We start from the raw sequence: 26,053 nt of genomic DNA on the forward strand, positions 1-26,053 counted from the left end.
AACTGATGCAGCTTATCTGACTTTGCCACTTTAAGTAGCCCTGGTGTGGTTCAATTTGTTCAATTACCATTTATTGTCTGTTCCTATATCACCTAACCACTAACTGATCTCTCTTTGCCAGCTCTATTTTGAAACTATTCACTTCCTCTGGCTCCTCTCTGACCCCAGTCTACTTTGGGACAATACTATCTGTACAACACATACTGCACTACAGGATTTAACCAAGGAATTCCACAAGTAGCATTCTCCTCCCCTTTCCTTTTGTTCATTCATACTTCACACACATTCTTCAGGAATAAGTCTTTAGAGAGCAGGAGAAATACACACTATAACCAGAACATTTTTGATTTTTGATCTTTCACCAATCTGTATTCCAGCTACGCACTCCAAAACTGTTCTTTGCTGTAAACACTAGCACCTTTCATCCTTTAAGCTCCAATAACTACACATTTTACAGTACCTACTGTCCGCTTATGTGCAACAAGTAACAAATTTGTCAAGTTATGAAGATGAAAAAATTCTCATGGCTCCAACTGTACTATAAATCTTACAGAAGATAAAAGCCTAGCATAATCAGCTTATGGTTGCTGAACGTGTAACAGAAGAGCAGCAGGAGTAGAAAGCTGCAATTATCCATTCCTCATCCCTGAAATATTTTTTTCCTGTACCTCTTTACTCTAGACCAGGCCAGTTCAGGCACATACAGAGTCTCTGCAGGTCATGCCATTACATTACTCAGTTATAGCATGTTTCTACTCATACCATCCAACTTAAGACCATGAAAGCAACTGTTTGAAATGCATGATTTTTAAAAAAAGACTTTAATACTCTCACACTGTACTTTAACATTTTTATACCCACCACAAGCCAGCTTCTACCACCAAGAAGTTTAGTTACCACTGATGATGGAGTGAGGTTTGGAAAGCTTTATTCCACAGTGGGAACTACTGTAAGCCTTTTTTTCCTTTCCTTACATGACACCATTGTTTCATTTAGCCCTGAAACAGTAACTCAGCCAGCAACCAGAAATCACAGGGATAACAGAAAAGTACAATATTCACCTAGCAAAACTGAACTGATTGAACCTGTCGTTATTTTGAGATAAGGTGCCTCAAAGAGACTCAGGAAGACTTTTGCATTTGTGCAGCCACGATTCCTTTGTAATTGATACTACATAAGCAATTAAAAAATAAAGGGATTTAGACTAATACTAGCAAAGAAACTATCTCCTCCCTTCTTACCACATCATGTAAGTCAATTTAAGCAAGCGGCCACTAACATCTACTTTATTAGAGGAACAGGTATTTGCAGCAATTATCTTACTATGTTCATGGTAAAGTCCTTCTCCCTAACTTTTCACTAGTTGCCCATAAGCATGTCTTCCGTAAGTGTCATGGTTTTATGATTTTTGTTACTGGTATTCTACATCATAATATCATGTAGTAGGAGTTAAAGAGTTAATGCTCCAGCTCTGTGGATCATTGATAGCTCCAGATATAACTGTTTCAGAAGAGAAGAACTACATACCCCAGAGGACTTTGCGTTGTTTTGCACTTTTCCGTTTTACGCTCAGAGGGAAAGATAAAAACTGTTTGTGTGTCACGAGACACAGGTGCTTTCCTTTTGGATGGACCTTTCGGTGCTCACTGCTGTCTCGCCCTCAGTGTTTAGCATAAAGCCTATTTTTTTTTTTTTAAATCAGACACTCTCAATTTATTTGATTTATTACCTTCAATTCCAATTATGTTTTGTTCTTTACATTCCAATATCTTCTTCAGTAAATTAGCTTTCCTCCTCAGATTGTTGCCATTGTTTTGTTTTTAGGCCCATCTCCCTTTTCCTTTTTCCCCTTTCCTGGGGTGTGGGTCCATGGGTCCCCTGCCCCAGTTATCATGGAACTGGGCTGAACCAGCCCATAAACCGTTGACAATAAAGTATCAGCAGGAGAGAGGGAATGGCAGGAAAAATACCTGCCAGAGCCCCGTTCATTTTTGCTGTCAGCACATGCAATAGTGGCTAATAGCACAGTCTTACAGAGATGCAAACTTTTAACAGTGAGAGTAAAGTTAAAGCTTAATGCCTCATCCACATAGCTATAACAAGCTGTAGTCAGTACTGCCTGATAAAAAGCCAGCAAGCCCTATAAGCAACCAGCAATGAAACAATGCTGAGAAAACATCCCATTCAAACTTCTTGTTCATCACTGTATGGAAGCTCTAGCACTGCACTTAACCAATGGGAGTACCAAGCACAAATATTTTTGCAGAAGTCCTTATAGCTGCTAATGAACTTTAACACTTGAAGCTACCTTCAGTAATATTCCCTGGAATCTACACTACTCTTACTGTAGATCAATAAGAGCAATATACTGCATCTTCTGCTCTATTCTGGAAATCTTTACTCAATTGAAGATCTTCACTGCTCCAAAACTCACTTGTTTTATGCAGTTTGTCTACTTCCTCTAATCTGGTGTGCTTCAAAAACTAGTAAATGCAACCCATCTCTTTAAACACACACTGTTTTCTTTTTGCACTGTTAATATACCAGAACAGCAATAGCAGCATGCTACAACAACACTGCAGAAAATAAATGGAGGTCACTTATTATGCTTGCACAGTGCTCATAGATTAGAGAGACCATTTGTTATTGAATTCTATCGTGGTGCAAATGCTAAGTACAGAGTTTACTCTGCCTTATGGGTAATAATCTTCTGTATCAGTTCAAGGCCTAACTAGATCTGTTTTTTTCAACTGCTATGAACTGAACCAGGAAGAGGCCAAAATACTTCATATACAGCTGTAATCTCTGCCTGGGAGGGACTCACAGGCGTTATTCAAGGCTTCAATGGTATCAGAGAGGCTTATGTAAACATGTACATACATAGAATACATTCACACACCCGTTAGAGAAAAATCAGTCCTGTGTTTCAGTAACAACAACACTACATAAAAAGCTTGGAATGTCAATGACTGTAGCAGTTACTTGTTCAATATAAGTGCAGATTTGTGAAGTTTTTTGGAGGTATAATAGTAATCTGACAAGATTAATGCTTTCATTGCATAGAACCGTTAAAGAAGAGTAGAAACTACTGTTATGAACTTCAGGGGAGTCAAAGAGCACGTTAGACTGAAATCTGTAGGAAGATAAGGATCCCATCCCAATCATCAGGAGATAGAAGGAACTATACAAAAAACCCTCCCAGCTCCAGGAGCCAAGTAAAAAGGAAAACACGCATCATTAATGAACAGTTTCAGCAAGGTGAGGAGGCTGGGCTCAGGAGCCTTTTGTTCTGCAAGAGATGCCTCATGCTTGCATTCTCCTGCCTGTGCTCATCAACAGCAAACAAAACCAGGAGATCGTGATGGGAGAGACAAGGAACAACTTGAAAGCATGAGGCTGCCAGACATACCACAGATATCCAACTGACCCACAGCAGAAACAGTACAAGCTGTATCATGATGAAGTGGATGGACCGGTATGGGAGAGATCCAATATGAGCCTCAACATAGCTTCAGCCCTTGAGCCCTGCAGATAGTAAGTCACAACATCACTGGACCATGGCATTTCTGAATCAGAAGGATTTAAGAAATAGGCCTGCATTCACTCAAACTCCTCTGTATTGAATAAAAAATTGTTATCTAGCCTGCTAGTTAGATTTTGCTGTCAGACACGTGCTCTAAGTCAGCACAAAGCCTTACCTAGATTCCTTCTTCTCAGAATTTGCATAGAACAGCAATTCACCCAGGTGTATATACAACATACTAAAACACATGCTCACTCTCAAGTCCTGCATGCTGGCATATAACAAAACCCACATGCTCTACCCACACAAGCTAGCCCTAAGCAGCTGGCTCATCTTTTTCTCCTTAGCAATGGATTGAGAGATAATGAGTCTCAGCCAACTAAGCAAGGTTTTTCACTCTTGCCTCAGCAATCTAGAACTCCATAGCTCTTCTTGTCAAAGACTAGTCACATAGATGACTATATTAAGATTTGGAGGTCAGAATAGGATAATGAAAAAGCATCCACGTGAAAACTCTTTCAATAGAGAATTGTCTTAGGTGAATCGAAAGCATAGAAGGCTAAAGAATTAAATTTTTTCTTGTAATCCAGTTTGAGAATGAAGCGTATTTTATAAGACAGTATTCACATTAAAATACTCTAGCTTTTGGCAAGCTTATGAAAGATTAATTTAAAACATTTCTTGTACTGAGAGAGTGACAATGCAGTTATTGTAGATCAGTGAACATTCAGTTCCATTAAACTGGCATAGTTTGCCATCTTCTGGATAAGGTCTAAGTTTGCAAAGCAACTGATTTCAGCCCATCTCCTCCCTGCAGATCAACAACTTGAAATGCAAGGCATTGCAGCTTTAGGAAAGATTATACATTCAAATTTAGAGGACTGTGCAAAAATTTCTAGGAAGGAGCATTTAACTCTTTCAATGTAGTCTCCTTTTACACCCAGCACTCCATATTGGCCATTCCCATTCAAATTCAAACAAAGTTTTCAAAGACTCCCAAGGCATTATCAGGTAAAATAATAATCAAGTTGCCTTGATTAAATTATAAGCCTCTCATCCCAAGGTCTTCTTGGGCTGGTGCATTTTGCCTGAAACAGAATGTTTGTCATTCAGTAAGACTTCTTTCACTGAGACCTGTGACAAGGCTACTGGGATGGACAAGTACAAAATTATTTCAAAAGGTTTTGATAGTGCACCTTCTAGCTATCTAGCTAGGAAAAGGCAGTCCACACTAAGTAAGTACAAAGTTACTATTGCATTAGACTTGGGAGATGTAGATTTGTTTTTCTACTCCAGATTTCTCCATGAGAACATGGGTAAATCACAGTCTCTGCGTATCAGTTTCCCATGAGCAAATTCAGACTAAAAGCCTCACTTAAGCTCAAGACAAGATTTGTTGCAAGAATAAATACATTAAAAACAAATGCTCAGAACAACATTAGTACTGTCTATTTACACTAATGCCAGTCATCTTGTAGAGAAATAAGCTATGTTTCTGCCCTGCAGTTCCTGAAAACAGAAATCAGACAGCCTAGAATGATTAAAAAAACCCACAAATATGCTCTGTTCAGTAGCGAAAGGTGTTCAAACACCATGAAGACAGGTTGTATGGGAGCAAGAGATCTAAAGGAAACAAAAATAAGCTGAAAAGTAAGCCATTTTCAGCAGGCAAAAAATCTCTACATTTTGCTTTTCATGAACAAACAGCAGAAGTTTAGAAGGCTCCTTACTTCCTGATTAATAACAGAACCTCTTGACAATTAAAGCTTTTACTAGGAATTCCTTACATCCAGTGACACATTCATTAAGGGCTATTGTCATGGTTTTGTGGACAGCTATTTTGAGTTGGTAACTGAAGTAGAAATAGCACAGTCATCAAACGGCACTGACATCACTGTGATTTTAGGCAGTGAGTTTTCCTGCAACTAGATTGCTTCATGAGGAAAGCCACAGAACTGACAGGAAGCAATCCAGGGAACATCTACTCATGTTCTCCCAAGCTCTACTACTTACCTGCGTGATAGGTAAATCTCCTTGAAGCACCTCTTTCTTTGACCCATCATACTTCTTAGCAACTGAAGGGAGCTCTTAGTCTAAACAGGGACTGCAACCCATAAAGAAGACAAACAATATGCCCTACAGTTTGTAAAATAAATAAATAAAATAAAATAAATAAGTAGTCTCACCTGAGGTTTAGTTTCCTCTTCATCCTTATAATAGAAGAGTTGGTCACCACGCAGCACAAACCACCGCTGCTGCCAGTTCTTTACAATGCTCCTCTGTTTCTTCAGCCAGCCACACTTCACCACGCGTTCTTGAGGGTTAGGAGAAGAAGGTCTGGAGGGAGGCCCAATCTGGTCACCCATCACCAAACTCTTCGATCGGGCTGAAAAAAAAAGTGAAACAATGAATTAAGGGTGCAAAGACACAGAGGCTAATCTGTTCCATACTTCTTCTCAGGCAAGGACAGACCACTATGTGCATTCTTCTTTCAGTATGTATTTACTTTTCAAGACATACACTGAAGTTCATGATGGTGAAATAGGATAGACATCCTTTTGGCACTGCTGACTGTAGCAATCTAAGTGACACAAGCCTCCACCAAGGCTTCCCTGCTCACAGTACATTTTTCTTCATAGAAAATCATTGCTTCCCTCCAGCTCTGCCTCAGAGCAACAACACTGCTCTCTCCAAGAGCAATATTTACTCAGTAAGGATGACAGAAGAGAGGGGAAGAACAAAGTATCCTCATCCCATACAGAATTGCTTACCAATGCAACTAGGCAATGGAAACAGCTGCCACAAGAAAAGAAATTGACAACTGAGAAGACTTAAAAAGTAATGATCATTTATAGATCATGTACACATCCAAATAGATTAAAATGAGCTCGGTCTTCTAATCCCTGACCTTAAAGCAGAAAAGCACAATATAAATACAGACAAAATAGAGAGAAAAGTAAGTAAACCTTAGGAAAGAATTCAGAAGAAGAATAGCCTACTGCCTTTCCTCTCCTTTTCTCACTCCACATGCCTGCATTAAGAGTAGTGAAGTTTGGGGTGTAAAAATCTAACTTGGATTATTATATATTGCAAGCAGTAAGCTAGTCCTCTCAGATCTAGAAGTTCTAAGGCTACTTCCTTTGGATTTATGAAGTATCTTATAAGAAGATATTTACTATTCCAGAGCAATTCTCTCCCCCCCCCCCCCCCACACTAGTACAAACATGATCCTGTTCCCTTATATTGTCTACATTCATTTGATTTACAACACAACTCACAGCTGCCTAATACCTCCAAGAAAACTATAATAAGCTTTGTGTTGTGCTTCAGTTGAAAAAAAATAAAATCAGTTGACCTTATAACTGTTTCCTGCTTCAAGAATTTCTTCTTTTTAGTTTCACTCCTGAGAATTAAAATGTTGAAATATTGTAAGAACTGTTGATGTTACAGCCTTTTCAGAATTACCTTTTCCTTATTTTTAGCTTAAACAATTTGCTGAAGACCTAACACGTAGTTTCATGCTAGTTAAGTCTACCAGCAAACATAGCGCACACTGATGTAACTTAGTACTGCTCAATCCTTATTTTTGCACATCCAAAACAAACAATCTTTATATAGAATTCACTTAAATTCATGTGCTGATGTATCCAGGCTTATTCTCTAAGCTTAAACTCTCGAACTCCCCATAGTCTGAGCTCTAACAGAAAGTAGTTTGCATTCCAGCAAAACACAAAGAACCGCTTGTCCTCTACCAAGTTGCCCAACCTCCTCAAGCCTCCCTAGATCCCTTTCTGGCAACACACTGCCCTCTAGCAGGTTATTACTAAATTATCTCATCTTCTATCACCCCCAACACAGTAAGAAAGCAGACTTTTCACATTTAAATCTCTATTCCAGAAATACATAGGGATTATGCTGAAGGAAAAACCTGTTACTCATCTCAGTCCACATTTTACAACAAGGACCAAGCAGTCACTTGTGCGTTTATCCACAGCCCCAGACTCCTTTCCATATTCATGTTACATACCTTATCCCAATAATTTACCTTTTTAATTGGAACTATGATGTTTCTCATACAAGGTCTTAGTTATTAACCTAACCAATTAGTCTCATAATACCAAAAAACAAACAAAGAAAAACCACTTCAGTAACTGAGTCATCTTTACACTGAAGTACTTCAGCGTTCTCCAGACTAAGCATCTGACTCCTAGCACCTTCCAAAAATAATTTTTTTACTTGCATAGTTAGACAAACCCTTTCCTTCCCTTTCCCCACAACAGTAATTAATTTTAACTGTAAACTACCATTATTTTATCATATATATTAACAAAGACCCAATAAAAGATTCCATCTAGCTTTGATACATCTTGTTCTTCTCTCATACATGCTTTGGCATTATTTTCACAGCCTTACCTAGTTGCATTTTATTATAGGGAATAGGTAAGGCTTTCATGATCAGCCACTAGAGGACATATATCCTCATTCTTATTTTAAGCAGCACCACATGTTAGTCAGTTGCAATGGTTGATAATTCTTCACACTGCCTTTGCTTTCCATTTCCTTAGAGCTCCTAGCCATAACTGTAATAGTTAATTTCATTACGGAGGTACTTAGCAATCTCATCTGTAAGTCAACAACATGGATCAGGGAGAAACTTGGAGGAGAAATTATTTATAGCTAATAACAGCATTGACATTTTTACTGCATGCTTCACAGAGTACAATTACATAGAGGTCAGGAGAAAACTTTCAGATGAATATGGCCTGCCCATATTATTGGGGATCAAAATACCTGCTCTGATAACCTGATCCAGTTCATCAAGTCTCTTATTCTTAATGGTAGATATATATTCTCAGCACTCATCTATTTAACAGAATTATTGAACAGAAAAGAAAAAGAAAACAAATCAATAACTCAGACTCACAATCAGCAAATACTTCACATTCTCTAGAGTTCTAATTGAGAAATCCTTTTTCAGAAAATCCAGTTTGGTTTTACTCTTCACATTTTCATGAATTGATTATTGATTCAGCCACACAAAAATAAAGCTCTAAACAGAAATCAGCACAAAAAGAATTCAAGCTCCATCCAGAAGAGTTGTTTAGCATTCACTTAATGCAGAACAACAGTCTGAAACGCCAACTGCAGGACATACCCACTCAGATGCAGGGGAACAGTTTCCACATATCAAGATTACAACAGGCCACGTATACACACGCGTTCATTGTTCCATAGCTAGTACCCACCAACAGTGAGCCAAGCATCTTTTTGGAATGACATAACATTAAATAGCAAGAATCAGAACTGCAGACCACAAAAATACTTGCATATGGATGTTCTCATATCTAGATGAAGATGGGAGGAGAGACTATGGGCAGAGGTTCAGGTGACAAAGAACATCAGCTGCACCAGCACTTGAGATACACCAAATAAGCTCCACATCCAAAACCCTACTAAAAATAAGTGACAATCAAGGGTAAACTTAAAGATTAACCCAAGGAATGGACTGACCAAGTCAGAAACAGGATGTTCCTTATGGAGACAGGAATCCTTATCCCCATCCTAAGTCAAAGCTATTTAAGACTACTCCTTCTCTGCCTCTCCTCATTAACAGAGCATCACGGACTTCTACAAGAGTCCCTCTGCAATTCAAACCTGCCTCCTTGCAATAGGCAAACTACCACTTTATCATGACCTCCTCATTCTACCTTAAGATAACTCCCTTTGCTACAATTCATTCTTAGTCATATCATTCCCATTCCTGAGCTCAATCCTGCCTGAAAACATTTAATAATCTCCTCTTCCCTCCCTTCCCTGCTCAGAGCTCTGAGCACCTACTTCAGACCTGAACAGTCATCAAGAATCTACTTGATCAGGAACATCAAAAAAATCAATCAAATTAATGCAATTCAATATCAGTTAAAGCTCTGGTTCTTTGAAGTTTCATAGACAATTAGACTAAATCAATACAGCCATTATAATTCTGACTGACCACCTGTCCTCCAGCACAGACACTTGCTCCAGTGTTCTTTCATCCTAATAACGTAGTGACACCACATTAGTATTTAAAATAAAGAATATATCAGAAATAGTCATAAAAGGAAGATCTCATACTGTAGCCAATATTGTTTGTTCTTTAATATAATGTCTGAATAAAAAGGTTGCACTAGCACCCTACTGTGTTTCCTTCTAAAGAAGTTGGGAAAAATCACTTCCTTCGTATTTGTTTTCTGTCTCTAGCATCTATCTAGCATTTGATTGCTAAGATACCACAGCTTGTCAGCACAAAAGAAACTAAGACACTTCCACAACAATTTGAGAATTTTTTATCTTGAAATACAACAAAGAAATTAAAAGCAGAATGCTTGAAGTGATCAGTGATACCTAGGCAACTAGAAAGGTACCAGTTTATTTAAACCAGCAATGACTTTTTGTTTCCTGAAGCCAAATAGAGCGGCAATCCAAACAGAAGCATCAGGCTGCTACACGGCCAAGCATTTGCGCACATTCTGTGACCTGAGGACAAATAATACATTCAGAAATAGTACCAAAACAGTAGGACACAATTAAGGCCAAGACAATGTGCAATTTCCTACCACCTTTCCTCAATTTGTTGTGAAGCCTAACGCAATCTCACATCATCAAAAAGGACTCCAAAAAAAAAAAAAAAGGGACTCACATGACAGCCTGCACATTCCCTGAATAAAACAAACCCTGCCCAAGAGTGCAGCTGCACAACAGAAAGCGTCTGGTGAGTAGACCCAACCACAAGGGCTTAGAGATCAGCCAGAATAAAACAGAGAACCTGAAGCATGACTGCATATCTGCCAGCATCCTTGCGCTGGAAGAATTAAAACTGCTTTACATCCACTTGTGAGTGCAGCATCTCCCAGACATACCCAGACAGAGCTGGCACAAGTGAAAACCTCAGATAAAATAGAAAAGCTCAGAAATCCAACTTTCACAAATGCATCGCAAAATATTTCACAGCACACGCTTGGTTTATTAAATTATGCCAGCTGTGAGAATACAACAAAGAAACTCACTATTAAGCACCCCACCTTTTTCTTTGATTAAGAAATAAAGGGAAAGAGAAGGGAACTGCATGCATGCCAAAGAGTTATGAAGAATCAGGCTGTACAAATTCCACAACACGTATATTCTAAGGGTGGGCATCTTGGCATAACAGGAGGCAAGATTTCCCACTAACTAACAGGTTAGGACACCCACTCAACACGATTGAGCACAAAGCACCATCAGGTGCTGCAAAACTGTGCAGAACTGCAATGTTATGAACTCAGGCTTCTTCCAGAGTTTACTAGCTCAGGCAGAAAAATACTCAATAAAATTTGCCTACAGCTTTTCCAGAGTCAGAGCTAGCTCAGAACTGATGTACACATCTTCAATAAAAAGGTTGGGCTTTCCTTTCACTATCTTACTCCGCTACTGATAGTGCAGCAGTATGCTCACTGTAAAAGAACACACAAAACAGTACAACCATTAGAATTGGCCTTCCACTCCCCCAAATTTTTCTTAATTAACACTGGCCTCCTTTCTCTCCCAGAAAGGGGAGGATGAAGTAGTTTTGCATAGTAAAACATTTAGCATAGCGTTTGTCAAGCCAATGAATACACACAGAAAACACAAGGAGCAATACTTTGTGCTTTTCAGGCAAAGTTACAGAGCCACAAGCTCCCGTCATTAAGTGAACACTAGTAATTCACATAATACTCCTATGCTTTATTTGTTAAGCACTGAAAAGGACAGGCTAGCTGGCCAGTTCATTACAGATGTTAACATATCTCAATAGATGGCAGGATCAGATTAACTTCATTATCAAAAGAGATTCAATGCCTTAATTGCTTTTTCAGAAAAAGGTATGAAAAGTCAAAGATATATTTTTACCTCTTCTTACTAATCGTAATTAAACCCTGCAATCAGTACATCAGAGCCCCAAATATAACCTGCTGTGTCCTCTATCAGTCTTAGTACAGAAACCTGTTCCTAGCAAAAGCCCATTTTAATGTTCAGGTGTGCACCATGCTGTGATAATTTCCCAACTGGAACCAGTACAGACCGTTCAGAGGATAAAAGAGCACTTAGATTATATCCATTTGCTGAGTCACTTTAAAGCATACCGCTATCACTAAAGAGTGCTACAAGTCTATAGTAATGCCAAGTGCAAGCTCTTTGCTCGCAGGGAACTTTGGAAGCATCTCTTGAAAGCCATCCATCATCTCCATCTGGTTAGCTATAGCTGCTTACCTGACAAGCACTGTTAAACTCACATCCCACTGCTGCCAAAGCTCTGTAGTTCTTTGGACAATCATGCCAAACTACAACTCTCTGCTTCCACAAGAGTGAAGTTTTACTCCCTTCTCTCAACATCCTCGCTTCTATTTCCTTCTCATCCACACAGCCTTCTGTTCCTACACTTCACCAACAAGCTCAGATCTTTCTATAGGAACAGTTACTCTCTCAAATGCCAGAAAATGATTACAGATTTTTCTCATCCTTCTATTTCAGTGAGTCACGCTCCATCCCTGGAGGCATTCAAGAAAAGGTTGGACGTAGTCTGAACAGCCTGGTCTAGTGGTTGGCAACTCTGTCCACAGCATGGGGGCTGAAACTAGATGATCTTTAAGGTCATTTTCAAGCCAGGACATTCTATCACTCTATTATCACAGAAGACTGTATAAATAGATTGTGTCCTCTCTACAACCAGTGAAAGTCAGCATGTCCAAGCCATGACCTTGCACAGATTGCACTACAGCCTTCTCCCTACCCCACACAATCATGGGGGTGGCTTCCCAGCACCAGCTGAACATCAGTGCATTATTAACCACACCTGGGCTGAAACCAGAGCACAGGGAGGGCACAGTGCAGGGCTGACTCGAATTATGGTAAATAATTTTAAGCATTTTGGCTAAACACAATCCTGTGACTGGAAAAAAAAAATGCAGCTGTGCTTTCCATTTTGATAAAGGAATTTGAGAATGTTCCAAGATGGCAAAAAAAACTCTACAAATTGTTAATATATTTGCAACTCCATTTTCATTCAATATAAGTACATTTTTCAAACAGTGTGTATAGAGCTGCAATCAGACATTCAGCTCAAAAATCTGATCATGTCTCTTTCTTTTATGAAAGAAAGGTATCCCTCACTTTTGCTCACACCATATTCACGTCACTGCTTTTGGCAGTACACACATTTATGAACAAATACTGCCAAGGATTAAGCACAGAAAAAGTAGAATTTCATAAAAAAAATTCTGATGTGTACCTTGAGAACTCACTATGAATTGCAACTACTTTGATCAAACCACACTGATGTATTAGTCTCACAAAAACAAGGTCAAACATCCCACTACAGTTTTATTGCTCTTTACCATTTTAATAAAATTAAAAAAAATGTATGAGTAACAGTATTTATTAAGTATATTATATATTCTACAAAGGCTGCTCCAAAATTGATGCCTGCTGTCTGTCAGCCCTCAAAATCATAGGCAGATGGCAGTAGAGTCTGAACCTTCCCATAAGCACTTGTTAATGGTTTGTTAACATGGTATCGCTTGTTACATTAGCCGGGGTGCCCAGGTATCTGGCAGGTGGCTCCATCACTGCTTTTAGTTTGTTATACAGGGACCAGACTCCATGAATCAGAATGGCAAGCTTAACCAAGTTCCAGTACGTTTTGAGCACTAAAAAGGAAAAAGCAATGAAATACAACCCCTGTAAGCGCAGTTTTAACAGAAACAGTAAAAACTTTTTTGCTTTTACTCGAACAAGCTGGCAGCACCCAAAAAGTTTACAAATATCCCAGAAGAACTGGCAGTACGCCTGGACTTCAAGGTCGTGTTTTGCCATACAGGACCTGTAGTACAGATAAGCTTCCTAACAAAAGACAGAGATTCACTCTAAAAGTATGTATCTGGCCAGCTAAGGCAGCTAGTCGAGCCCCATGTTGGGCACAAAAAATGTCAATGGTTTGCAGGACAGTTTGACCCAGCACTGTGACAATTGAGGCAGGGGACCCACGGGCCCACACCCAGGGGAACGGGGAAAGGGAAAAAGAACAGTGGAGATGGGCCTAGGAACAAAAGAGTGGCAACGATCTGAGGAGGAAAGCTAATTTACTATATAAGATATCAGAAAGCAAAATAACACAATATAATACAATATAGTTGGAATTGAGGCTAATGAATCAAATAAAATGAGCAAGAGAGAGTGTCCAATAAACCGAAGGCCTTACGCTAACACTGAAGGCGGACGGCTGCAACAAACACCCACTGCTGAGCTCCATCCCAAGGGAAGAGAGTCCCGTGACAGCAGACAGTTTTTATCTTTCCCTCTGAGCAGAAACACTTAAAAATGCAAAGCATCACACAGTCCTCTGGTGAATGCAGTTCTTCTTCTCTTCTGAGACAGGTACACCCAGAACTATCGATGATCCACAGAGCTGGAGCATTAACTCTTTAACTCCCAATACACCACATGATGTTATGATGTGGAATATCAATAATACAACAAAGATCATAAAACCATAACAGCACTCCATTCCATTTTGTTACTGGGTGGCAGACAGCAGCAGAGGGGCAGTCTGACAAAATGGCATCTGACACACAAGTGTGTATAAAACAAAGGTACAGAACTGAATTTCTCCATGTGGAAAAAAATGGCACCAACTGACATTCACTTACGCTTGCTGAACATTTATGGAGACAGAACATTGGACATGACCACAGTTAGACAGTGGGTGGTATGTCTCCGCATTGGCAACAGTGGGTCACCTCCAATGATGCATGTCTTAACAAGCATGGTATACAGGCTCTTGTTCATAACTGGTGAAAATGCACAGCTAATGGTGGTGGCTATGTTGAAAAATAGTGTTTTTTACCTGAGAATTTGCATTCTAAAGCAGTTACTGGACTCTTTTTATCTGTTGTGAATTCCATGAAGACATATAGGAGGTACTACTTTCAAAGCAACTTACATACATGCAGTCCAAGACAATTCCTCTTCACTCAAGTTGGCCCATGCAAGTCAAAAAGTTCAACACCCATGATTGAAAGCCTCTGGTAATCCTCCCAGTGGGTACAGCTTTAAGACCAACAGCTTCACCAACCATAGCAACCTGAGTGGCTAACAAAAAGTTCTGACCATAATATTCATATTTCAGCAGGAACCATACCCCTAATTTATCCAGCACCAAGCACTGTGGAATCAAAGATGTACCTCCTCAGCATTACAGATACAGCACACAGGTCTGCTTCAGTATAACAGCTCAAGCTATACATATCCACATTCACCTGTGCATTTATAACATATTCACCACCTGTGACACACAAAGCATATGAGCTGTACTACTGAGATACTGCAGTAGCTGCCAGCATTGCTGGTAATGTGCACTGACTATAATCCTTTGTCACACTCTAATACACCCCCAAAATTATGTGAAATTCAAAAATACTAACTTGAGATACAGAAAACTTCATTGGGGCTTAACGTTAGCAACCAGCAGTAACACTGAAGTGACACTGCCCAGCCACTTTCAACAGTAAAGCCTTCCAAAATTCCTCCATAACTTATAAACTTATCAAAACATCAAACAGGTATTAATTCCTACATAGTTCTTAGGGAATTATACCATCAGTTCCATGTGCCCATTTCAACATTCACTACACCTGTTTCCAATGCACAGACTGTGCCTATTTCCCTCTCCATACAACAGGTAACTTGGTGACTTGGATTAGCGACAAGTTTACTTAATTTAAGAGACAAAAATAGAAATCTAGGAATTCTTACTCCTATATATCTCATACCCTGGGTATAAGTACCTCAAATTATTTGGCTGTCTGTAAAAAGATGTCACTAGTTAATAAGGTAAAGGTGGTTCCTACTAAACAGGAACTCCAGAAGATGTATGCATTCAAGTATGAAATTCCCTAACTACAGACCTTCCAAAGAAATCATGATAGAACCCATCCTTTCCTCTGTAGCATAAATCAGTTAACCTTAGAATCACTTTATGAAGCTTCCTTGATGTTTAACCCATACAGCATAGATGTGTACTTCTTTTTGTACTCAATACAAATTCAAAAAGACATCTCTCCTACCAAAGCACACAATTTCAATCACATGCACTGAGAAAAAAAGACCTTTTTTCACCATCAAAGAACATGTAACACCTCCTCTCTTTAGCTCTTCAAAAAGTCCTATTTACTCTTTTGTCTATAAGGGAAACATAGAGAAACTCAGTGGAAGGAACATGCCTTAGAAAGACTCTTTGCAGCAGTTTCCCTCCTCCATGTTTGTTTTAAACACATTGAACACATGTAGACCTAGGCAAGGACTCTTTCCTCTTCCCACTCACCCAACTGTTCTTCCTGCAGCCTTGTCATGGGGTTTTCCCCACCATCACAGTGTAGGAGTACCTACATCATTTCCTCAAACTACCTTTGCCTACAACATATTGAGCAGAAGAAAGCAAGTATAATTTGCTGTGCTTGCCTTTTAGTTAGCATTAATATAGGCTTTGCAATGAAAAGAAATACATTTACACAAGTGCTGGAAGTAGCAGGTGACAGCCCTCTCAGGGGAGAGATACTAGCATTCGTTCTGCTTCTAGTGTTCACTTCACCATGCTGCACTCACCCAGCAGATATTTCACAATTCAGAATGTGGCTTTGTCAGTTTTAAATATTTGATTTCCTTTTTACGTTTTCTCCTTACAGCCACCCTTAGAGTGTCACTGCTTTCCTCACAAGGTGAGACCATGGTTCATTATCTCTAATTCAGACCACCTTCGCCTAATAGGCCTACAGAATTTCAAGTCCTTTCCTTGAGGAGAGTGATCTCCTGCCTGAGCCTTCAGGCCAGGTCAGAAAGCTGCAATTGCCAAAGGCAGCACTTTGAAGTCACACCATGAACTTAATTTGGAAAGAGACAGGCACCTCAACAGAGGTATTACCTCTTTGAGCAGCCTGAGTCCTTCTTAAGGAGACATACCACTGAGTAACAGTAAGAAGCTAGATATCCCTCTGGAATTATCCAATAAATAGAAGTTTTTTGGTCCCTTTTGTACATGCATATAGCCACTGAACCAGATACAGACACAAGCCTCCCAAGTTATCCACCCCAAGCTTTATCCTCCAGCTTGGGCCTATTCCTTCCCTCTACCTTTGTGATGCACACAAGCTGCTAACCAGCAGCACACCAGGCTCCAGCCCTTATACCTCCCTCAGCGACCCCTGCACTGTTTTCTCAGTATTTTAAGCTCAACTCAGCAACATCCCCTCATGTTTCTCCAAATCAGAGAGATAAAGCCCAGATTCATGCCACACGCAGGACCAATCCCCACAACACCTCAGAGTTCTTCCTGCAAAAGCTTACAAACTGCAGACCATGAACCAAACCACATTCACCAGCACGTTATCCTAGCACTTCACCCACTTACCCCTCTGGAGCACAGCTCCTGAAACTCTCTCTCCTGTCCTAAAAGATTTGTCTTTTAAGGAGGGGCTGCAACAGCCCTCCTCCTCACAGCCGGGCTTCTCCTCTAATGGCAGTTCTCCCATGCCAGCTGCAGCTAATGTCAGTGATTGCTCCCTGTCAGGAAGGTGTGCTCCCAGCTGTGTTGGTGGGCTCTTGGGAGCCGAAGGAAGTGTTTGGGGGAGTTCACAGCTCCAGGGGTGTTTACTTAAGTTGCAGGAGTACAAGGCTGGGTATTATCACTTGCTTGGTACACAGGAGGTGCCAAGGTGCTGGCTGCCCACACACTTTGGGATAGATGTATGCAACATCAGTCCCTAAAAGAAGAGCTGCTGAGTGGGGCTGTGGAGCGCTCTGAGCTCCACTTTGCAAAGCTGAGAGGCTGCAGCTGCAAAGCTGTGGTTTGGTGAAGGGGTTTACAAGAGCAGCAGTTCCCCTTTTCTGCCTCTCACTGGTCAGGAAAACAAGAGCTCTTCACATAGCTTGATTTTGAAGAGGCAATGGCCTGAGGAGCATGCACCTGGCAGTCTCTGAGGCCTAGGGCTTGCTCAGCACTATGGAGCTGGTGTCTGTTCAGAGAAATCACTAACACAGCAGAAGTTGAGAGGGTAGATGCCACCAGTTTTGCTTGTACACCAGAAAAAAAACCAGAAATATGACACTGAACTGTTGTGCACGGTATAGCAGGATTGCCTCCTCTTTGTGGAGAACTCTGAGAAAAGCTAGAAACTGGAGGGTTGATGCCTCAGCAAACAGAGATGCCAGAGTATATGTCAAGCTGTTCAGCTGCTTCTGGGATGTTAGGAAATAAATTTACTTCACTGTTCTTTCTGCCATATCTTTTAGTTCATAAACTGGGTTTCAAACTTTTCCTTTTTGTTGAAATCTCATTTAACCACTTTCTTTGCTCCATTGTTGGGCATCACCTCATGTATGCTCATTGTACAGACTGTCCTGCTATCTGTGCCTGCTACTGGCCTGTGTTGATAGTTAGATGAGGTCTAAATCCTGATACCTGAAGCATGTCAGTTACACTGAAGGACTAGTAACTGGTTAGGCCAAGTAAGATTTTGAATAAGCAGCATCTTCTGACTGAGACAGAAGTCACTTTCAGTGGTCTAAAAATGCCCTTTTCATTTTTCTGTTACATATCAAAATTTATTCCTAAGCTTGGCAAACCTATGCTAGATGAGAATTTCTGAAAGCCTTCTGCTGTGAATAAGAAAGACTTGAAGAAGCGATTAATAATTTAACTTCCTTTAGACAGGACATTCCTAAAGGTACGACTCAATCACTCCCAGTTTCTGGTACATAAAAAAGTTCATGCAGACAAACCCAATTTTTTACCAGCATGTTAATTCTATTAACCTGATGTCCTCTATCTGCTCAAGAACTAAGACATTTCAGACATCTAAGCCCTTCTTAGCTGGTGAGTTCTTGGACTTGGATATGTCTGGATGACAGAAAATGTCCAGTGAAAAGCTGCTGAATAGGAAGAAAGGATTATTCCACTTTTTTCCCCACAGTACACTAAACTTTGGGAAACTTGAAACAAGCCCTAGTTCTGCTTTCGAGTTTTCTCTAGTTCCTGGAGTGTAAATATTAACTGTGAAATGTATCACATGCAAAGGTAAATCCATTATGAATTGTAAAGTTCTGAGATACAGCTGTGAAGTTTTGGCCAATTAAGTAATGGACAGACATAAAATAGATTATGAGTCGAATATGTTTTGACACACCTTTCTGCTTTCAAATCTGTCTGTATTCAGCAAGCCAGCTCCAAAATTATGAGGATGGAGAATGACAGACAGATCATAGAATCATATATCTGTACTGCCATAAAAAAACAGTTGAGGTATCGGGTTATTCATGTTTCTGTAATCAAAGACAGTACTTTCATTAAAAATATAATGACACCATTGCAAAACCACTGAATATTAAAAGCTACTTGTCCTCACTGCAGACACATGAAGCTTACATTGCACACATGCATACTCCCAGAGGGGCATAATAATACCTTACCCTCTACAGTTCCTCCTGGCAAGATTACTATTCATCACTATTAGAAATGTTCTAAGTTTGCTAAAGCCCACTTTTCATTAAAATTGTATTATAATGAGTTTGAGAGTTGGAAAAAAGAATGAGAGAAATAATGCAGTTCTACTACAGACATGTCGGAGGATACCTGAAGAAACACCAGTCTGCTTGCAGCAGGCTAGCTAGCCAAAATGTTTCCCATCATCTTTTCCAGTCTTAATATGAATATGCAGCCAAACAGAGACAATAGATCAGAGAAGTGCAGACAATTCCATAATGTCAAGCACCCACTAGTATAAAGTCCCAGTTAGGTTTATTCTTTGTGCCTATACAACTGTGACAGCCTGTGCTGAAAATGAGTACTAACAAGGAAGCTATCATGTCAGCGAGCTAACTCTCTTGCTATGGAGGGCAATCCCATCTTAACACTTACTGAAGAACAAATGCACAAACTAACAGTCAGTCTGGCTACCATTTCCTCATCCATTTAAATGCAACTGTCAGGTATAGCCTATTTAAGAATTTTCAAGCCAAGGAGCAAATGCTTTGCTTCATTTTTTTTTTTTTCAGACCAAAAAGAGAAATGAAACAAAAATGCATTCCTTGAGACTGAAGGAATATGAAAACTGTTTTCCATATTCTCCGCACTTAAAAAGTTCTCTTGCCTCTGGAAGACAGCATTTCTATAGAGCATCATGGAAAGTGATAGCAAAGAATGTGAAAATAGGAGATGATTTTCCATTGCAGTCACTTATTTCAGAATCTTGAGCTCCGTCAACTGCTGTACATAAACCACTGTAAATGAAAAAAATAATGCTAAATCCATTTAGGTCTAACCAGGATGAATGATTTTGCAGAAGGCTCATTTAGGCACATTAAAATTTTCAGTCTGTGAGATTTTACACCTTTCTAGGCTTTATGAACACATCATGTACCTCTTGAATGCACGTGTCTGAATTACAGATGCTGATGGAATGGCAAGCTCCACGTTATACAGACAGTTAACTCTAGTAAAGCAAGTTAATGTTACTCGCTTCCATGCCTTTCACAGACATAAAGAGCTACACCCCAGATGTCAGGCTCATGTCCATACTCAGCACTCTGAAAAGACTTAATGTCTTTAAACCAGGACCTTCTTCCACAGATGCAGGGAGCTTGAAGTACATGCAGACATGGTAGCTTTAGCAATTCAAGCACAAGAAATCTACACTGAATACAACTCTAGGTTCAGTTTCATTCTTGACTCCAATCACACTCAAGTGAACCCACAGTTTGTACCCAGAACACCTTTCCCCATCCCTTGTCTGTATTCTGTCTGCCTACAGAAGTCACAGTGCCTCCCTTACACAACTAAGTTCTCACTGGTGGAGCTAACAGCTTACCTCTACTTTGAAATAATCAAAGCTCAAACACCAGCTTGCAGATCTCCAGACCTTGTTGATGCTCACTGCCAACAAAAGATGCTCACAGCCCTTTTCAGTACTTCATTTGCTCAGCCTTTACCACCTGAATATTCGTTAACAATCCCAACATAGATTCAAGGGAGCATTAACTACCATTTTATATTCATGTCTGTCTTGCAAGATGGAATGCTTTCCTTCAAGAGAAATTCAGCATCTTCATCACTCCTTATTTACAGCTCCTGTGAATAAGTGCTATTGAAAAACCTTGCAGGATTAGGCCCTGCTTGATAACCTTTGAGAGGCTGCCAATGCTTTGCCAAGGCATTGCAAACATAGGAAAATTTCTTACATTTCACAAGGTACCAAGACAACTATTTCTGTAAATTCTAAATTCATTTAGAAATAAACTTACCAATGTGCAATTAATGAACCAAACATATGCTGCTATAAATTGAAACTGAATCTACTGAATGTTCCCTGAGCATCAGTAATCTGCAGGCATCTAGATAGCTGTCCCATTAATAGACTTTAATATATATATATAATATTATCTTCTGGATTAATTGAAGAATGTGAAAGTACAGTATATAGTTGTAAAAGTGTGTGCACCCTGTTCTGACAAAGTTCCTGTTCCATTTTAGTCTCATAAGTTAGCAATTAGTCTCACCAGAGCATTAATAACACAGGAATGCTGGATAGATAATAAATATATTGAAGACTGGAAGATGAGGCACCCCTTAGGAAGAGAATGGCAAAGAGGCAGCACCTATGAAAGACCTGCTGAACTACAAAATCACGCAGCTTAAATAGAGGTTGATATGAAATTATTGTAGGTGAGATTGTACACATACAACCCAGATGGCAGGAAGCCATCTAAGATACTGCTATTTAATAGGCTATTGGTAATTAAGGGCTGTTCAGAGTGAAACACCGCTTTTACACACATATGAACTGAAGCGATATTCTGCTGAAATAATGTCTCAATCACAGCAGTTGGAACCAGTGGCACTTTCCTGTTTTATTATGTTGGCATGGCTGAAGAAGAAAACAAATCCTTCCATACCCTCCTGACTGTATCTGCTTTAGCTCTGAAATGACATTAATCTGGTTCTGCTCCTGATGGGCGGGAAGATAACCTCCTGAGACTGCAATTAGGCTGTGTATGGCAATGATGCTCAACTAATGCCGTGTCAAATGAGGAGCTGGTGCTGCAGCAGGAAATCACATAGTACATCCCCTACCACAGCATCTCCTCCAGGAGAGCCAGTGTGGAGGCACTGGCTGTGTGCAGCTCTACCTGGCTGCTTTACAAACACCACATACTATAGCTCACAGGTCTGAATGAATTTAAGCAGCTGCAGCAAACCCACGGCAGGTTTCCCTTCCTTCCTTTGATTTTTCACATATCTCACACTGAGTGACTTTCCCCATCTGTCTCCTGCCCTGTAGGAACTGAGCAAACTGCTTCTCCGACATACTGCAGGTAAACTTGTCACACCTGTCTCCAACCCCTATCAAGAATTTCAGCATTAGGAACACAGCATCACCAACAACCACAAGGGTGCAAAGATTCTGCTAAGTCCCAGGATGGAATTCAATTCTTGTATTATCCCTTCTGTGCTGCCTTAACATCGCGGGCAACTCCTGCGGACAGGTCCCCTCCCTCCTAATATCTTTTCCCCCAGCCCTCCCCCTTATTCAGTGGGGTGCTCGGGAAGCTTCCCCGTTCCCCCCCTCATCCCCCAGGACGGACTCACCTCTCCGGGCCTGCCGGATCCTGGGGCTCAGCATGCTCCCTCCCGGCCGCCGCCCCGCGCATCGCCCGCTGCTCTCCGCCGCTCCGCTCCCAGCTCTGCCTCCGGGGCGACGCTTCACGAGGGGCTAAATAAACCTTAATGCATTATTTATCTGGCCTCGAATTAATTCCCATCCAAACTAAGCATTAAGTGCCTCAGTAATTACTGCCGATAAATCACTAGCACGCAGACACGAGGGCTGGACCTGGCTCCTCCTGCTAATTAGCCGTGCATCAGTGTTATTAATATGCCTCTTTCAGGGAGCAGCGTTGATCCCGCATCCCCCCTCTGCATCTTCGTCCTGTCGTGCTCAACAGACACTTCGATTTGACAAGCATCGGGAGCTGAATGTCTCCCAGCCTGAGCCAGGGAAAATAAGGGCACAAAGCAGACGCCGAGGAGCTTGCACATCTGATAAGGTGGTGCCTTAGAAGAAACACAAAGTGTGCTGGTCCACAGGGCAGAGGCATGCTGGGTTGCCTCTGAGAGCTACCTGCTGAGCGTGGTGTGCAGGGAGCACACAGGGGCTGCAGCTCTTCTGCGGAGGGATTCTGGCGAGAGCCGATGAGCTGAAAGAAACGACAATTACTGCAGGGAAGAAAAACAGCTCTTCCCTGCACTAGTGGGATGGGCATAAGGCAAAGACATCATTCCATCTGATCCTTCATCACTTTCTGTATTCCTTGCTAAGGTCTCCTTCACCTCAACTTGGGTAGGAGGTAAAGTTTGCAGTTACGAATGCAAAAAAGACAGTTGAGGAAATTGTTAGATACTGTTAATTAGTATGCATCAGCTATAAATAGTTGGATGATAATTGAATTAAACTGACTAATTGACACAGCCTACCCTCGGGCTGCTCATAGCATAACTTCCTGATGATCCCCATCTCTTGTGCAGTATGTCCTTCTGCAATTAGAAAAGCAGGTAAACAGCTCCCTGGCAAAGTGCATACCCTGCAGGTTTGTATTGCTGAGTCGTGTTGACAAAAAGCATCTGAGATCGGCAGTTTGCTGTTCTGCAGAGAAGATTCATCATATTTTGGATCCTGAATACTGGCCACGAAATTATCTCTCTAATAGCAAAAGAGGTTTCTTTGGCCACCTATACAGATTGTACTTTTCAGTTTGCAGGCTACAGCAGTGGCTAAGATACTTTGGATCCTTTCCTGCTTGTAACCAAATGTTTAGAAACGACTAAATTTGTTAAGGTCACGATTGATATTTCAGATTTACACACTGCTAGAAGTGGGGTGTGAACAGTTATCTTTGTTTAGAATACAAAGACTCCTAAATTTACCTCCACACTAGTAAACTCTATTAACTGGGCTTCAGCATGGCGATGAGAAGCACACTAGTGGCCTCTTTGATACCACAAAGAAAGTGTCCTGACACAGTAAGTATAGACAGCAAAAGCTGAGGGAAGTTACGTTTCTGGTTTTCTATCTAACCTCATCTTCCCCTCCATTCAGCAGATCCCTTTCTTGCTCCATTTTTATTATCTTTTCTTGCTTGATTCGATGCATTATTTTGCAGTTTGATCAGGAAACCAACAGGTGTTTTTTTGTTGCGTGTTACTGTACACAAAGGTAATTGATCTTTAACCATGTGGGAAAGCTGTGACACTTCATCCAGCTAAGTCATTGGCCATGAGAGTTTGATTTCCTCTCTAGTGAAGGGCACTAATATAAATATAATTGATTATCATATTCATAGCTGAAATGAAAATGCTCAAACAAGTAACTGCCAATTTCAACCCTAAATGCTAGCTTTGAAGTTTTTTTGGTCATTGTTTTTAAATGAAAACAAAGTAATCACTGTAAGCAGAGGCATTTCATTTGCTCCTACTTGAAGTGTTTTTCTTTGCCATAAGAGATACCAGTGCTTCTCGAAGTAATTTTCGAAATAAAGAGTTTTCATTATTTTTAATAAGTTGAACAAAAGCCATATTTTTCACAGATTAAATATAAGAAATTTGTATTTGAATCTCCCAGTGATACTATTTTAGACAAATAAATTGTCAAGGAAAATAAAAGCTATTACAAATTGCTAGCTAGGAGAAAAAAAAAAAGATCAGCAAGTGGTTCTATTGATGACTGCAGTGCTATACTTGGATAATTCAAAGAAATATTTCCTGAAAGAAACACTGAGAAAAGGTCCAACAGAAGGTAACCCAACAAGTTCCAATAAAATATCAGGGCCTACATGAATATTTAGTTATTGAAGTCTACATACAGAACTTACACTGAATAGTGTAGCTTGAGCAACAAATCTTCAGGATTGCATACATCTCAGCTTTTCTGTGAGCTTCAGAGCCTCTTCCCATTTCTAATTTCTCGTGGTGTTCATCCTAGAACTGTACCATCACAACAGGATTACATCTCAGAGTACCCTGATCTTGGAGTAGGTTTAGCAACGTACTACCTGCTCTACACATTGTTTCACCTGCAACCCAGGTCACTTTTTCACCTACATCTTTCCCACACCACTGCCAGATGCTTCTTCTACACATACACCCATACAAGCACATATACATCTTCCAGCTCAAAAAGGTACCATTTAAAATGCAATAAAAGAAAAAAAAAGTTAAAAAAACAACAACAACGTTAAGCATTGCTATAAAAAACTTTCTGAGTCAGAATTTTTTCTTTTTCTAAATGATAAAAATATCAACAAATTCAAATACTTGTAAATACCACTAACTGTAACCTGAAAAACTCAGAATTTAAATTCATCTAGCAGTTACAGGGCCTGGAAGTATATTAATAGCCTTAGTGGCTTTGACCAGTCTCAGCTGTGGCCTCCATACACCCTCTGCCCATAGGCCCAGGAGATCTATTTAAGCTCAGGCTTGACTTTTCATGCTTAGACTAAGTTGCAGGAATACTGTTCTGTAGCTTAGTTGTGTTGCACTATTGGAGCCTTAGATGTAATCTATGGATTAACCTGCCTGTTTGGTTTTATGCCTTCCTAGTGATATTCCTATTGGATTTAATTTTTGTAATTTTAATTGCAGTCTAATTCTGACTATCATCTGTGGGTGAGGGGCTTTCTTAGGCTATATCTTAGATTGCAATAGGATTATTAGCACAACTAACCTCTCTCATGCTGGTTTAATCTCAACTCGTGTTTCTTATTAGTGGGTGAACAATCTGATGCTTGGTAAATTTTGCTTCACAATGATATGAAGAGGTATATGCCTTATCAGTATTAACTTGTTAGACTCCAGTTTTAATCTATCACTTTAAGTTCTTACCTACTCATCTCAGGTAGCACTGGGGACTAGACCTTGCCTAATAAGGACCCTATGTTGCTTTGTTTTTCCTTTTTCTCTCTTAGAAGACAAAGGGACTATTACTGATTCTTGCTAATCTTATCTTGTTCTCCAGCTAGGCTAAAGAGCAACATTTTTACCATGCCTCTTAAAAAGACTGGGAAAACTATAGAACTGGAGGCAATAAGACTTCTATGACTGGATTATCTGAAATAAGAGAGGGTTTTCTGGGTGACTTGAGATAATAATGTTAAGGTGTTCACCTGTTGCTGGAAACTACTGATCTTATGGCTATGCTTTTATGCTAGTCCAAATCTAGAATGACTGTGTCACAAAGCAATAACATCTGGAGGGACAGAATATATGAATCCACTGACTGAGGACTACAGAAAAGCTACTATTTATTTCTTAATTGAAGCTGAAAATAAATGTGTTCATTAATTATGTCACCTACTTGGAATGTATAGAAAGTATTGCTTATGTCACAAGTATTTGCCACTGATTGCTTAAGAAAGGCAGTTAATGTGGCCTAA

At 40.1% G+C, this 26,053-nt stretch overlaps 1 protein-coding gene across 1 annotated transcript in view; it reads right to left on the bottom strand.

The window, feature by feature from the left end:
- ARHGAP22 (Rho GTPase activating protein 22) overlaps positions 1–5,904 on the bottom strand; it is a 115,817-nt gene extending 109,913 nt beyond the window's left edge. The window contains exon 1 of the mRNA XM_065746208.1: positions 5,710–5,904. Coding sequence (XP_065602280.1) covers positions 5,710–5,889 — 180 coding nt within the window. The 5' untranslated portion in view covers positions 5,890–5,904. The remainder of the gene's footprint in view (positions 1–5,709) is intronic.
- Between the last annotated feature and the right edge of the window lie 20,149 nt (positions 5,905–26,053).

Source organism: Cyrtonyx montezumae, unplaced genomic scaffold, assembly GCF_038088225.1.
Source record: "Cyrtonyx montezumae isolate F1298 unplaced genomic scaffold, pur_monq_1.0 scaffold_4, whole genome shotgun sequence".
Classification (NCBI taxonomy): Eukaryota; Metazoa; Chordata; class Aves; order Galliformes; family Odontophoridae; genus Cyrtonyx; species Cyrtonyx montezumae.